A 12429-nucleotide genomic window follows, 5' to 3' on the forward strand; every position below is an offset into this window, starting at 1 on the left:
GCTCTACCATGTGAGCTACACTATTTGAGTTTCATGTTTGCACCAACTCATCATGACCAGCTGAGTAGGACCAAGCGGAACCAAATGGCAGTTTGTTCTGCTTAAAAATGCATTGGAGCTAATTTATTTTTATTGATATATTTCACAACAATTCACACAATTTCACAACATAAATTGACACAATGCAGTTTTAACCAAATCTGGGTGCATAAAACAAATATGCAAGTTGTTGTAACCCTGGCAAGGAAAAAACATCTGATCATGGGAATATGTGAAAAAACACACAAGAACCAAACTCAAAGACACAAGAACCCAAACACAAACACGCAAGAACTGATTCAAAGACACAAGAACCCAAACTCTAAGACACAGGAACCCAGACTCAAAGACAGAATCCATCCTTTTATGGGTTGTAACGGAGAACAAAGTGGCTTAAGTTTACAGGAAGATTAACAAAACTCAACCAAAAGGTAAGAAAAAAAACAAAATGAGAAAAGGAGTAAGTGCAGTAACAATTAGAGAAGGGTGTTGTTTATTGCACTGATGTTGACTGCTTCTTTGTTGACTAACTGAAACTCCAGTACTTATTGTTTATCTCACTGATTGTTATCTGAGATAGAGCTTATGTATTTTTCACTTCTAGACATCAGCGGTGATCCCTGTATTTTAACAGCATTCCAGTTCATTGGGAAAGATCGTCTGCCAAATGACGTAAATGTAGAGAAGGCACAATCTGCGGTGTAGTTACTGGTATATAATTCTGTGGGGAAGTAGAAAAAGTGGAAGGGTGAGGAATAAGCCACCCGCTACACTCTTAAAAATAAAGGTGCCAACTGAAACTAAAAAATGTTATTTGAAGCAATGCCAAAGAAGAGCCATTTTTGATTCCCTGATGAGGTTTCATAATAAGGTTTTTAATAAGAGCACCTTATTAAAAAAGTTCTTTGTAGAACTTCTGCTTAGAAGTGTAAGGCATGGAGGCAGGAAGAGGGAACGAGCCATGTAAAACAAAGCGATATTTATTTGCACACAGCACAAGACACCGTAGCTCACAGGCTGACGTAAGGCTAAACACTCACAAACGATAAACACCAATCATTAGACCGTACCATGACAAAAATGTTCATCGTGGCTCTCTAACTAGTTCCTCCAAGAATTGTCAGGGATTCCTGGTTCCTCCATATCAAATGGCTATTCAGAATCAAATGGTTCTTCAACAGCTAAACATCATCCTAAATGTACTGGATCTACTGGAGTAACCAGACAAATTCCAAATATTTGGTTTATTATTACTACTTGGTGACATTGACACATTCACCTATTAAATATATAAATTCATTAAAAGCAAATGAAGGCTTGTTGTGGCCAGCTACATGTCCAGGCTGACTTCATCATGCCAGTGCTACAGTGTCCAGTGTGTGTCATGTCTGGAAAGCAGACAGACATAAATATTAGACAATGCTAAGCCATTCTGTGGCATGTTCTTGGTAAACCATGGTATCTGTACGGTAAGCCAGGCCTACAGCTGCTAGGACTTTAAGGCATATTATCAAAAATGCCAGATTACCAATACCTGCAGTGCGACACATACTAATCTTATAAAAATAATTTAACTCTTAGCTAGGTTAGCTCTCTAACTTTAAAAGCATAAAGGCAAGCCCAAATATGCACTGAGCTTGTGATTTACTTGTGAATTACTACACATAATTGAATTTATTTACGGTACATGTCAAATGTCCATGAGGTGTAAAAGGTCTAAAAGCCTAGTGCCTCCACCCTCAATATCTAACTGAACATCACTTAGCTAATGCTAGCAAGTCCTTTTCTACAAAGTAATTAGCTAACAAAAAATTATTTCTAGAATAAATTAGTTTAAATCGAATGAATGGTATTTATAAAGTGAATTTCAGACTAATTAAGCGTAACCAAATGTTAGCTAGCGGTTAGATAGCTTGTGTGGTGCTGCTAGCTAGCATTAGCTAATTAGCCAGCTAAACCAGTAACCTTAACTATTTCTATTTATTCATTTGCCAACTGCCTTGCTGGCAAATTTATGACATTTCAGAATTTTATATCACTGTGCAGAGCTTTTTTTTTTTTTTTTTTTACATTCACAACAAAGTAAAAGTTGGCTTCAAAAGTTAGCTTTACTCTGTGTTTACTGGCGGAACTGCAGTGGGACAAGCCCAGTTTGAGAGACAGTCATAAGGCCTCATCATATTTGATCTTGCCACATTTTATAATAATGGGAGGAGTAGGTGTTTAACCAAATAGAAATGACACATGGCAATGTGAAAAACATTTTTACAAATTGAAGAACCATCCATGTAACTGAAAAGGGCTTTTTAAATCAATGAAAGAATCTTCCAGTAACCACACACCAAAGCAATTAACCATTTAAGAACCATTTCCATTGAGAGTGTGCCTGTTTAGTTTTATAGGCTAAATTTTGTTTCTATTGTTTTCTATGAGACTATCCATTGTCATACTGAACAAAAAAAAAAAAAAAAATCAAAGGATGTGTTCGGTATTAATTTGGTAAAGTAATTATGTTGCTAAATTGAACTGAAGAGGCGAATGGAAGACAGAATAATCCAACAGGGGGATACAGGTGTTTAGAGATGGAACAGGAGCCTGTGACTCAGTTTAATACACTGTCCTGTTACATGTTCTCTGTGTCGTTTTGTTTTCAGGTAAAGCCCATGAAATTACAACGTAAGATTAAATGAGGACATCTCGACAAATGATTGTCCAGAGAAGAAAAGGTGAGTGCCACCATGAGTCCTGTGTCATGCCAACAGTGAGGCATCCTGAGACCGTTCATGTGTGGGGTTGCTTCTCATCCAAGTGAGTGGGTTTGCTCAACATTTTGCCTAAGAACACTGCCAGGAATAAGGAATGGTATTAAAACATCCTCCAAGAGCAACTTCTCCCAACTATCCAGGAGCAATTTGGTGATGTACAATGCTTTTTCCAGCATGACAGAGCACCATGTTACAAGGCAAAAGCGGTAACAAAGTGGCTCGGTGAACAAACCATTGAAAGTTTGGGTCCATGGCCAGGAAACTCCCCAGATTTCAATCCCATTGAGAACCTGTGGTCTCTCCTCAAAAAGAGGAGAGCACTGATTAGGCAAGAATGGGTTGCCATCAGTCAAAATTGTGCCCAGAAACTGATATCCAGCATGCCAAGGCGAATTGCAGAAGTCTTAAAAAGATGGGTCATCACCAAATATTAGGTCTTTGCTTAAACTGGATGTATTCGTCAAATAAAAGTTTTTTTTTAAACTTATGAAATGCTTATAATTGTACTTCACTATACCATATAAACATCTCACAAAATGTACTAAAAAAATGAGGCAGTAAACTTTGAGAAAACCAAAATTTGTGTCAGTCTCAAAACTTTTGGCCACGACTGTAAATAAGGTGAGAAGCAACACAGGACGTCATAGGTCTGACATAAGAATGTTGCAGCATAGCCCGGGCTCTCTGGATCCCTGGTGTCTTATTTTCAGTAAATCCCTGATTTTTTCAAGATTCCTCCAGTGTGTTACAATTCCTTCAAAGTCAAGTGTATTGTATTTGACTTTAGTTATCATATGATGATTTACTGCTTTTGCAACGTTAAAATGAACTGAAGTAAACTGAGAGCAAAGAACAAAAGAAAGAATCGGAGCATGCGTATATTTGTAAAAGCTGACCACCAGGGCTCTCAGTGAGGCTAATCCACCTTTTAGTTCAAGTCTGGGCTGAATACATGGGAAATGAGTCAATGCTGGCCACAACAAGTGTGACTAACTCACAGAGTCTCTCTCTCTCTCTCTCTCTCTCTCTCTCTCTCTCTCTCTCTCTCTCTCTCTCTCTCTCTCTCCTCTCTCTCTCTCTCTCTCTCCCTCTCTCTCTCTCTCTCTCCGTCTCTCTCTCTCTCTCCAAAGTCTTGATGATGGATGAAGAGAGTGATGGCATTTCATGCGGAACAAACCGATCAAGATGAATCAGTCATTAGAGGCGTCTGTGCCCTTCCACATAAAGCCCTGGGGGGGGGGGGGGGATAAGATGAGGACATGTGAGAGCAGAGAATGAGAAATAACTTTGCAAAAACACTACAAGATATTTATGTCAGGGGCTTAGCCAAAAATGTGTAGTTTTAAATTGTATTCCCTGCGATCTAGACTCTTAACAGTGTCCTCTAGTTTCTCCCCGTTCAGGTGCTTTGTTTGAGCATGTCTCACTGACTTCACCATGGTGGTACTTTTAGAAACAGTGACAAAAATGATGGCAAGACAAACCTTTACTGATAAACAGAATCCAGCGAAGATATAATCAACACCAAGTACCAAAGCAATGGGCAAAACTAATATAGGATTTACTAGTCAAATCTAGTAACAGCTTATTTCAGATTTGTACATAATTATAAATTGAGAACATTTACATGCTTTGAAATAATACCAAATTTACCTTCTTTATTCCACGAAATTCCATGTACTGAAAGAAGTGTGTGTGTGTGTGTGTGTGTGTGTGTGTGTGTGTGTGCGCGTGTGTGTGCGTGTGTGTGTGTAAGTGCCTAGATCGGGCCAAGCTGGTAGACCAAGAATCCTCATTATCACTTTCCAAAGAAAAAAAACAAACAGCCCTATGTCACCTCATTGAGTTCCATTTCCTCTTCAGCAGAGCCAGCATCTGTCTGAGGAGACTATTGCTCTACTACACACACACACACACACACACACACACTCACACACACACACACACACACACACACACACACACACACACACACACACTCACACACACACACACACACTCACACACACACACACACACTCACACACACACACACACACACACACACTCACACACACACACACACACACACACTCACACACACACACACACACACACACACTCACACACACACACACACTCACACACACACACACACACACACACACACACACACACACACTCACTTATTAACCAGCGTGATGTTGTCTCCCTCCCTCTCTCTCTCACGCTCACACACACACTTGCACCTCCTCTCACACCTGAGCCTGCAAGCCACTATCATACACACCTCCTCTTTTTAACACACACACACATTTCTTTGGGCTTCTGCTGATTAACACCCTCTACTTATTGTGACAAAGAAAAACACAGCAAACACACACACAAACTTACACACGTGTTCACTCACACAAAGACAAAAGGCATGACATCAGGACAAGCAGGATGTGAATGATCAACAGGACAAGCAGGATGTGAATGGTCAATAGCAAAGGCTTCATTAAAAAATAGTTTCAAAGTTACATGGTATAACTTGCAGTGAAAGTAGGAAGTTTAAAAAAATAGACAATAACTAATAAAAATGTATATGCTACAAACGTTTAGGATTACTTTCAAATAATGAAAAAAATCACCTTTATCTAAAAAAATTAACACATAACAGTTGTAAAGAAGAGCAATATACTGATAGCCAGTAGTGTCTTTGTAGCTTTGCAACATCAGATGGAGATATTACAAAGTCACTGTACTTCAATAGTGGCCTAGAATAACTATAAATACTATTACTACTGAGGACATAATCAGAGAGCACACAAGTGAAAGAGAACAGTTTTTGTAAGATACTTGTCCACGTCCGTCCATGAGAGGACCACTGAACTGAGCAGGAGATTAAGGGGACCTTAAAGTGCCTGGTGGGAGAGCCTTAAGAGTATCAAGTGTATCCTGCTTCACACCTCCAGTGTTTCGGTCATTAGTAACAGAACTGGAAATTGCTTGTGTAAAATTAGGCAAGAAGAATGCAAGATGATGTTGTAACAAAAGGATTAGGGCACAAACACGTTTTTAAGAAACATGCCTGAAACAGACGTGATGTCGGAAGGTAAAGGATGACATAAATAGACAAATGCTAAGAAAACAGTATATGTTTATACTTTTAAGATATTATAATAACTAAATACCAGATGGCTAAAATGTCCAATTTAAGTTACGACAGCAACATTATTTTACGTAAAACATCCTTTTAATTTCTATTGGATGGTACATTCCACGGTGTGTGAGTGCTACTCACATTTATACACTTTTGCTGAGAGGTGTGAATGACGTGGAAGTAAAGTTCAGAAATGCTGCCACACAGCTGGAAAACCAGTTTAGTTTGTTAGCTTATAAAGTTGGCTAATGTTGGTTATTTTAAGGTATATAATGTTAAGCAGTTTAGACAACATCAACCAGATATTCGTTTTATGCACAATATATAGGGTAGACATTACATAGGCCTACATACAGTTCAGTCTGTAAACATTAGCAAACAAAGGAACCATCTAACTGCCCAGCTGCCACACACACACACACACACACACACACACACACACACACACACATCATATCTTCTGCATTATGAGTTGCAGAGCTAGGATTTATTAATCTATAGGGAATACAAGGACACTGCTCAGGAACCCTGTGGAATGGAATAGTGAATCTTCCCTATTTGCACTTTATTATTTTATTTTTAAATTGGTTTTTCCTTCTCTTTTCCATATTTTTGTTCACTTGTTACTTTATCTAATGTCAAACTACTCCTGCCGTAATGTGAGCTACGTCTAAGACCAATTCCTTGTGATATCTTGGCCAAGTAAAACAGTCCTGATGCCAGATCCTGTACAACTGCTGAGTCCATCACACACAGAAAGCAAAATGGGAATAACACGTGAACAAGTTTAGGAGCACACGCAACCTCCACAGAAAACTCTGTCCTGGACCGAGTTGTTGGGGATTACTGCCCCCCACCTGAAGCTAAGATAAGTAACGTTCATATGTTCATATGTTCTAGCTGTGGTCTTTGATCATCGCCTCAAAGTTAAACATGAGCAGACATTTGTGGCGATGAGCAAAGATCACACGATCTTTTGCGACCTCTAGTGTCTCGATTAATTGATTTTACTCTTCATCTAACCTAGTCGTTGCAGTAGCGACCGTGTGGCGCTAGGGGGCAGTGCACACGTGTCTGTGACGGGCTGTTACCGCGAGGAAGACGCCGCCCCTGCTCTTGCCCTGTCGGAAACCCCGTGTCGTCCTCTCCGCGCGGCGCTGCGACACGACGCGGTAGGTGTGAGGAAGGCTCTACCAAAACAGCCCGTTTACTGAGACTAAACTCTTCATTTAACCGCCTGTCTCCGTCTCTACCGCAGAAACATGCCGGCCAAAGGACCCCTGCAGTCTGTCCAGGTGTTCGGACGCAAAGTGAGTGCACGTTTGTAGCTTTAGTAGCCACGCACAAGCGGGCTAACGGCTAACGCCGGTACTCCGTGTGTGGAGGACAACTAAGATATGTAAGATAACCAAGTCCTCCACACAGCTCATTTATATGGCCTTCGAGTTAGTACACACTCAGTCGTGTGTGAAGGTGTGTAGAGTAACGTGGTCAACACGGCCCGTTAGCCCATTAGATCAGCTAGAGACGCGTGGCATCTAAGCTAAGCTAACTAGCTGTGTGATATGAGCCAGGCCGACCCGTTAGTACTCTCTTTACGTTCTAGAGCAGCTAGACATCACGTAAATGGTATTGCGAGAATAAAACTAAGAATATTAACGTTAGATGTGCACGACTAACTAGTAAGATAAAATGGCTCCCTGTCATGGCTTAGCTATGAGTGCAGTTGAGTCTTAACCTGGTGCTCCAGTGGTCTAACTACTGGTTAGGCTCCTTAAGTGAAGTGATGGTTAGTTCTTCTCTGGCTAGCAACGGTTTATTCAGCGTGTCCGACATTACCGATGTCCTTAGTCCACCGGCGCGGGTTTTAACTCTGGCCTCAAATTCCCTAGAGCGTTAAGGTTACTTGAAATATTCCAAGTAATGTTCTTTAACCTCCATCCGAGCAACATGTTTCCCACACCTAATGACCGACTGGGGTCATCTCTGACCCTGTTTGTTATATAAGTACTAACATGACGTAGTTTAAATATCAGAACCGTTTGACCAAACTGGAAGCTAGTTTGTCAATAGTGTGGAAAATGTGGTCACGTTTGTCACTAATTTGAGGCCTAGCCTTTGGTGGTCTACATCACGTTATTTGTGATCTGAGGGGTCCTGTATAAGTGGTAAGTTTCAAGGGCGCTGGTCACACGAGCTCCACGTGTTATACCAGATGATGATCAGGTCATGTCTTGTTGGAATCATCAACCAGGCGATGAAGGAACCGTGTTGATCAGATCGTTGTATGTTGTCATGTGACTGTATGGATTTATGATGAACAACCTTACTTTGTTCAGACTCAGACATGGTCTTCGTAATCACAGCTGGACTCGCGTTCACTTGACATGCTGCCATCAGTCTTATTGTCATTGTCATCCATTTCAAAACCTCAGCAACTCTAGACCAAGCAGATATATCACTAATGACCATGTGTGCAAATCAAGTCTCACAACAGACATAATCAAGTACTAGCATTATCACTATTTACACTATTGCTTACAATAAGGCTGGGGTCATTTATGACCCCAAAACATTTCAGTTTCTAGAATATAAACCTAAAAATAAAGTGCCAACAGCACAGAATAACTAACTTGTATAGACAACATATTCCCAAACTTCCAAAATGCTACTTCCAACAGCACAAATGACCACAGCTAGTCAGGTTTAAAGTTAAATGTGTTAACCTTTGCAATTTGAGATTTGGTTAATTTACCTTTTCAGAAAACTGCTACGGCTGTTGCCCACTGCAAGAGGGGCAATGGGCTGATTAAGGTGAATGGTAGACCCCTCGAAGGAGTTGAGCCAGCTACCCTGCAGTACAAGGTGGGTAACTTTTACTCCCTGATGCTTTCAAATCAGCCTTTTGCTTGTGTGTGTGTGCTGGTTTACTCTGTGTTTATATGTGTCTGCTGAAATTGGCTTCGTTTATGCCACATACTTTTGAAGAGGTACAGAATTAAAAGAAACTGACTCAACCAGGGTGCTTTGCTCATACCATGGGGGCCAAAATGGTGACATGTTGCTCTGAGTCTGCTCCAGGTGGCACTGGGCATCTGCTGCTGTTCTGGCACTTGCTTCAAGTCACCATGTCTGTCACTTCCATTTTGACCAATATTTTTGTCATGGTGACCCAATTGAGCAAATAAAATTTTAATTTTGCATATTTCTGCTTCACATCTGAAATTCAAGAAGTATGTGCATGAAAATGTAATGTACCATTGCCTAGTATTTGGGTCTCTACAGTTGTGAGCATATCTTTTGTGGATGGAATAATCTGAGTGCAGTTAAGCCACAGGCTGGCCTTGCTAGGTGAGGGACCATTCTGTTAGGTCCATTAATTAAAATAACAGTCTGTGCTATGGGTGTACTGCCAAACAACATTTTCAAAGCACACAGTTGTTCTGTGGATGTCATAGACCTGCACAGGGAAGTCGTTAACTAGGTGGTCCCAGTGTCGCCTCTTTCTGCGCATGAAGTCTTAAGTGCTGCGATGCTTTTCCAGTTGCTGGAGCCCATACTGCTGTTGGGAAAGGAACGTTTCGCCGGTGTCGACATCAGAGTTCGCGTCAAGGGTGGTGGACACGTTGCTCAGATCTACGGTAAACCACCCAAAGCTCTTCCAGCACCTTGCTGCACTGAAACTCTTGCCCTGTGGTCCTGAAACCCATCTTTCATTAGTGCTGTAGCCAGTCTTTGCCCCATGGGATGTTCAGTAATTGTACAGTTCATTCTAGAGGTTCAGTTTCAACTTCTGCCAATCAGTTGCAACCCAACTGCAGAGCAGTTAGTTCATAATTTCGACACAAACAGCATATAGTCGATGTGTGTTTGTTTTTTTTTCTCCTCATGTTTTATTTCTCTTCTTGTAGCTATTCGCCAGGCCATCTCCAAAGCCCTGGTTGCTTACTATCAGAAGTGTAAGTTGTCTTTCTCTATTTGCTGTTGTGTGCTTACCACCTTAGTTATTTGCCCCAATTTAGATGGTGTTTGTATTGTAAAAAGTTTAGGACAAAAACTGCATGAAACACTTTTTACTGATGAAGCTGTTTACTGTTTATTCTGTTGTCTTGTCCCGTTCAGATGTGGATGAGGCCTCCAAGAAGGAGATTAAGGACATCCTGATCCAGTATGATAGGACCCTGCTGGTGGCCGATCCACGCCGCTGCGAGTCCAAGAAGTTTGGTGGGCCCGGAGCTCGCGCTCGCTACCAGAAGTCCTATCGTTAAAGTTTCTGTACATTTTTCACAATAAAAATGAGGGGATGGTCACATTCTGGACTTTGTCGCTTGTTTTTCTTGAGTGATGTAAATATTGATGTCAAACTTCCTTGGTGGGTGTCTGCCTACTGAAGTGCTGGGGGCAGAGCTGGGCAAGGAAGTATTCAATTATTACAGTTATGCTGCCTTGGTCCAAATACAACAAGTAAATCTTGAAGACAGATGAGCACTCATCTGATCTTGTAAAGTAATATAGGCTCTTGAGTGGCACTGTTTCAAGATTATACTTGACCAGTCACCGCAAATATGAGATGGTTTAGTATCTTACAGGGAAACTGCAAACGCTACATGTAGATCTCAAACATTGTGACAGGTTCTCCAGAGTAACAGCTCATCCTGTCATTCTTGTTTAGGCGTTTAGGTACAGACAAAACATTTTTTAGTGTGATAAAATTGGTGTCCTATTTTACCTTGGAATTGTTAGAATTGGAAGCTGCGTCACTTTTATGCAAATGTTGAGATGGGAAAAGCACAAATGAGTAGTTTATGAAGCAGTTTGTGTTTACCAGAACTAGAACGGTTTGAGTGGTGCTGTGCTTGTTTATCCATGCTGCCATCTGCTAGCCATGTTCTGCAAACAATAGCGATTTATGCAGATTACACCACAAGAGGGCAGTGTTGTAATCTGGCCTCAAAACTGAAGTAGTGCTTTAAAGAGTGCTATACCTTCTATTTACCTAAGTAATAAAGTTGAATAAACGTGTTTTAAAGGTGGACTTTTGATTGCTGTACCTTGTAATATGCTGGCCAGATACATAGGACAGGTTATTGGGTACAAATGTAGGCCTCCTATATCCTGGTGTTTTTATATTGTGTTTGGAGTCGCTGGTTTCCTTCTCTTTAACACATACAAAGCACTGAAGGTTTGTATGTATTATGTAGAATGAGCCAAACGTTATTTTAGATACTTTTGTGAGTTCTGTGACCTTTATATATCCCACTGTTACATCTGGCCATCAGATGAAATCCAGACTAAACAGGCTAAGTCAAACCATATATACACCTTTTAGGACAAGGCTAAAATGAAGTTTTCCATTGTGACTTTTAAATAAAAGAACACGTTTGAATATTTTTAGACTATGACCTAAGTACGAGGAAGGCACTTTTCAGGGGCACACGTAAAATTACACAGAGACATTTTCTGTGTGTGCTGGGATTGGAAATTCAGGTAATTCCTGCATTAAATCAGAACAGCGGGTCTAAAGCGGAACCTGGGGCATGCAACTGCTCCTGTCCTGCAGGAACATGAATACCAGCAATCACAACAGATCATATCAGTCTGTAATGCACAGGCCTCCGTTACATAAGTGCACTGCATATCGAACATTTTCAGAACCTTCAAGTTTTCTACATTTTGATATTTTGTTGGTGATAGACTACTTGTAAGATTCAGGTTCACTCCACACAATGACAGCCCAAAAGCTAATTGTAAATTCATTTAAAAATTGAAACGTTCTATTTACATATGCATTCAGACCCTTCACTTTGGCAACAGTGGCAGACTCCAGTCTTCTGTCTGGCCGCTTCACCACGAAAGTCTGATAGGTAGAGAGCTGCATAGATGGTTGTCCTACGTTTCTCTCAGTTCCACAAAGGAACTTTGGGCCCATTCCACCTGACCTGTGGATTCTTGGTTATCTTGGTTACTTATCTGACCAGGGCACATCATCCTTGATTGGTCGGTTTGGCTGGGTGGTCGTATCTAGGCAGATTTACACCTGACCTACACCATTAACTGTGGTACCAGACAGTTGTGTGTCTTTCCAGTCAAGTCAGTGGTGGACAGTGAAGTTGTATTTCAGTGGAGTCCATTTCAAGGATGACTGACAGAAGCAGGATGCACCAGAGCTCAAAAGTGTGTGATAACCAAGGGTCTCAATACATAGATACAATTCCAGTCTTTATTTTTAATACATTTACAAAACATTCTAAAAACAAATGTTGCTTTGTCATTGTGGTGTATTCCGTGTAGACTGATGAGGAAAAAAAGAGGAGTTGAGTCTATTTAAGATGAATCTGAAACATGGTAAAATGTGGAAAACTTTAAAAGGGTCTGAAAACATTCCCTATGTGCTGTATTTAGGAGAGACTGACACCCAATGAACCTCACATTGGAGTATAATGTTATACTGACATGTACAACCCTTATATATGTGTTGTTAGCTACATTTTCCCTTCTTCA

The 12429-nt window shown here is 40.7% G+C and overlaps 1 protein-coding gene and 1 long non-coding RNA gene across 2 annotated transcripts in view; both read left to right on the top strand.

Annotated features, from left to right (window-relative positions):
• Positions 1-4538, top strand: part of LOC145659949 (uncharacterized) — a 6050-nt gene extending 1512 nt beyond the window's left edge. The window contains exons 2-3 of the long non-coding RNA XR_014126139.1: positions 2694-2765; positions 3935-4538. This is a non-coding gene — a long non-coding RNA (uncharacterized LOC145659949). The remainder of the gene's footprint in view (positions 1-2693; positions 2766-3934) is intronic.
• Positions 4539-7001: 2463 nt separating this feature from the next.
• Positions 7002-10240, top strand: rps16 (ribosomal protein S16). Its single transcript, XM_027018525.3, has 6 exons — positions 7002-7100; positions 7187-7238; positions 8692-8793; positions 9473-9569; positions 9840-9887; positions 10051-10240. The coding sequence occupies exons 2-6, from the start codon at positions 7191-7193 to the stop codon at positions 10194-10196; spliced, it is 441 nt and encodes a 146-aa protein (XP_026874326.1). The 5' UTR covers positions 7002-7100; positions 7187-7190; the 3' UTR covers positions 10197-10240.
• Positions 10241-12429: the final 2189 nt, after the last annotated feature.

Source organism: Electrophorus electricus, chromosome 11 (assembly GCF_041902795.1).
Source record: "Electrophorus electricus isolate QZ-2024a chromosome 11, ASM4190279v1, whole genome shotgun sequence".
NCBI lineage: Eukaryota > Metazoa > Chordata > Actinopteri > Gymnotiformes > Gymnotidae > Electrophorus > Electrophorus electricus.

What these genes read in the sequence shown, in the direction of transcription:
- rps16 (XM_027018525.3), top strand. Translation starts at nt 7,191, where the DNA reads ATGCCGGCCAAAGGACCCCTGCAGTCTGTCCAGGTGTTCGGACGCAAA. An exon ending in CAGCTACCCTGCAGTACAAG is followed by an intron (nt 8,794 to 9,472) that starts GTGGGTAACTTT and finishes ATGCTTTTCCAG; the next exon opens with TTGCTGGAGCCCATACTGCT. An exon ending in GGTTGCTTACTATCAGAAGT is followed by an intron (nt 9,888 to 10,050) that starts GTAAGTTGTCTT and finishes TGTCCCGTTCAG; the next exon opens with ATGTGGATGAGGCCTCCAAG.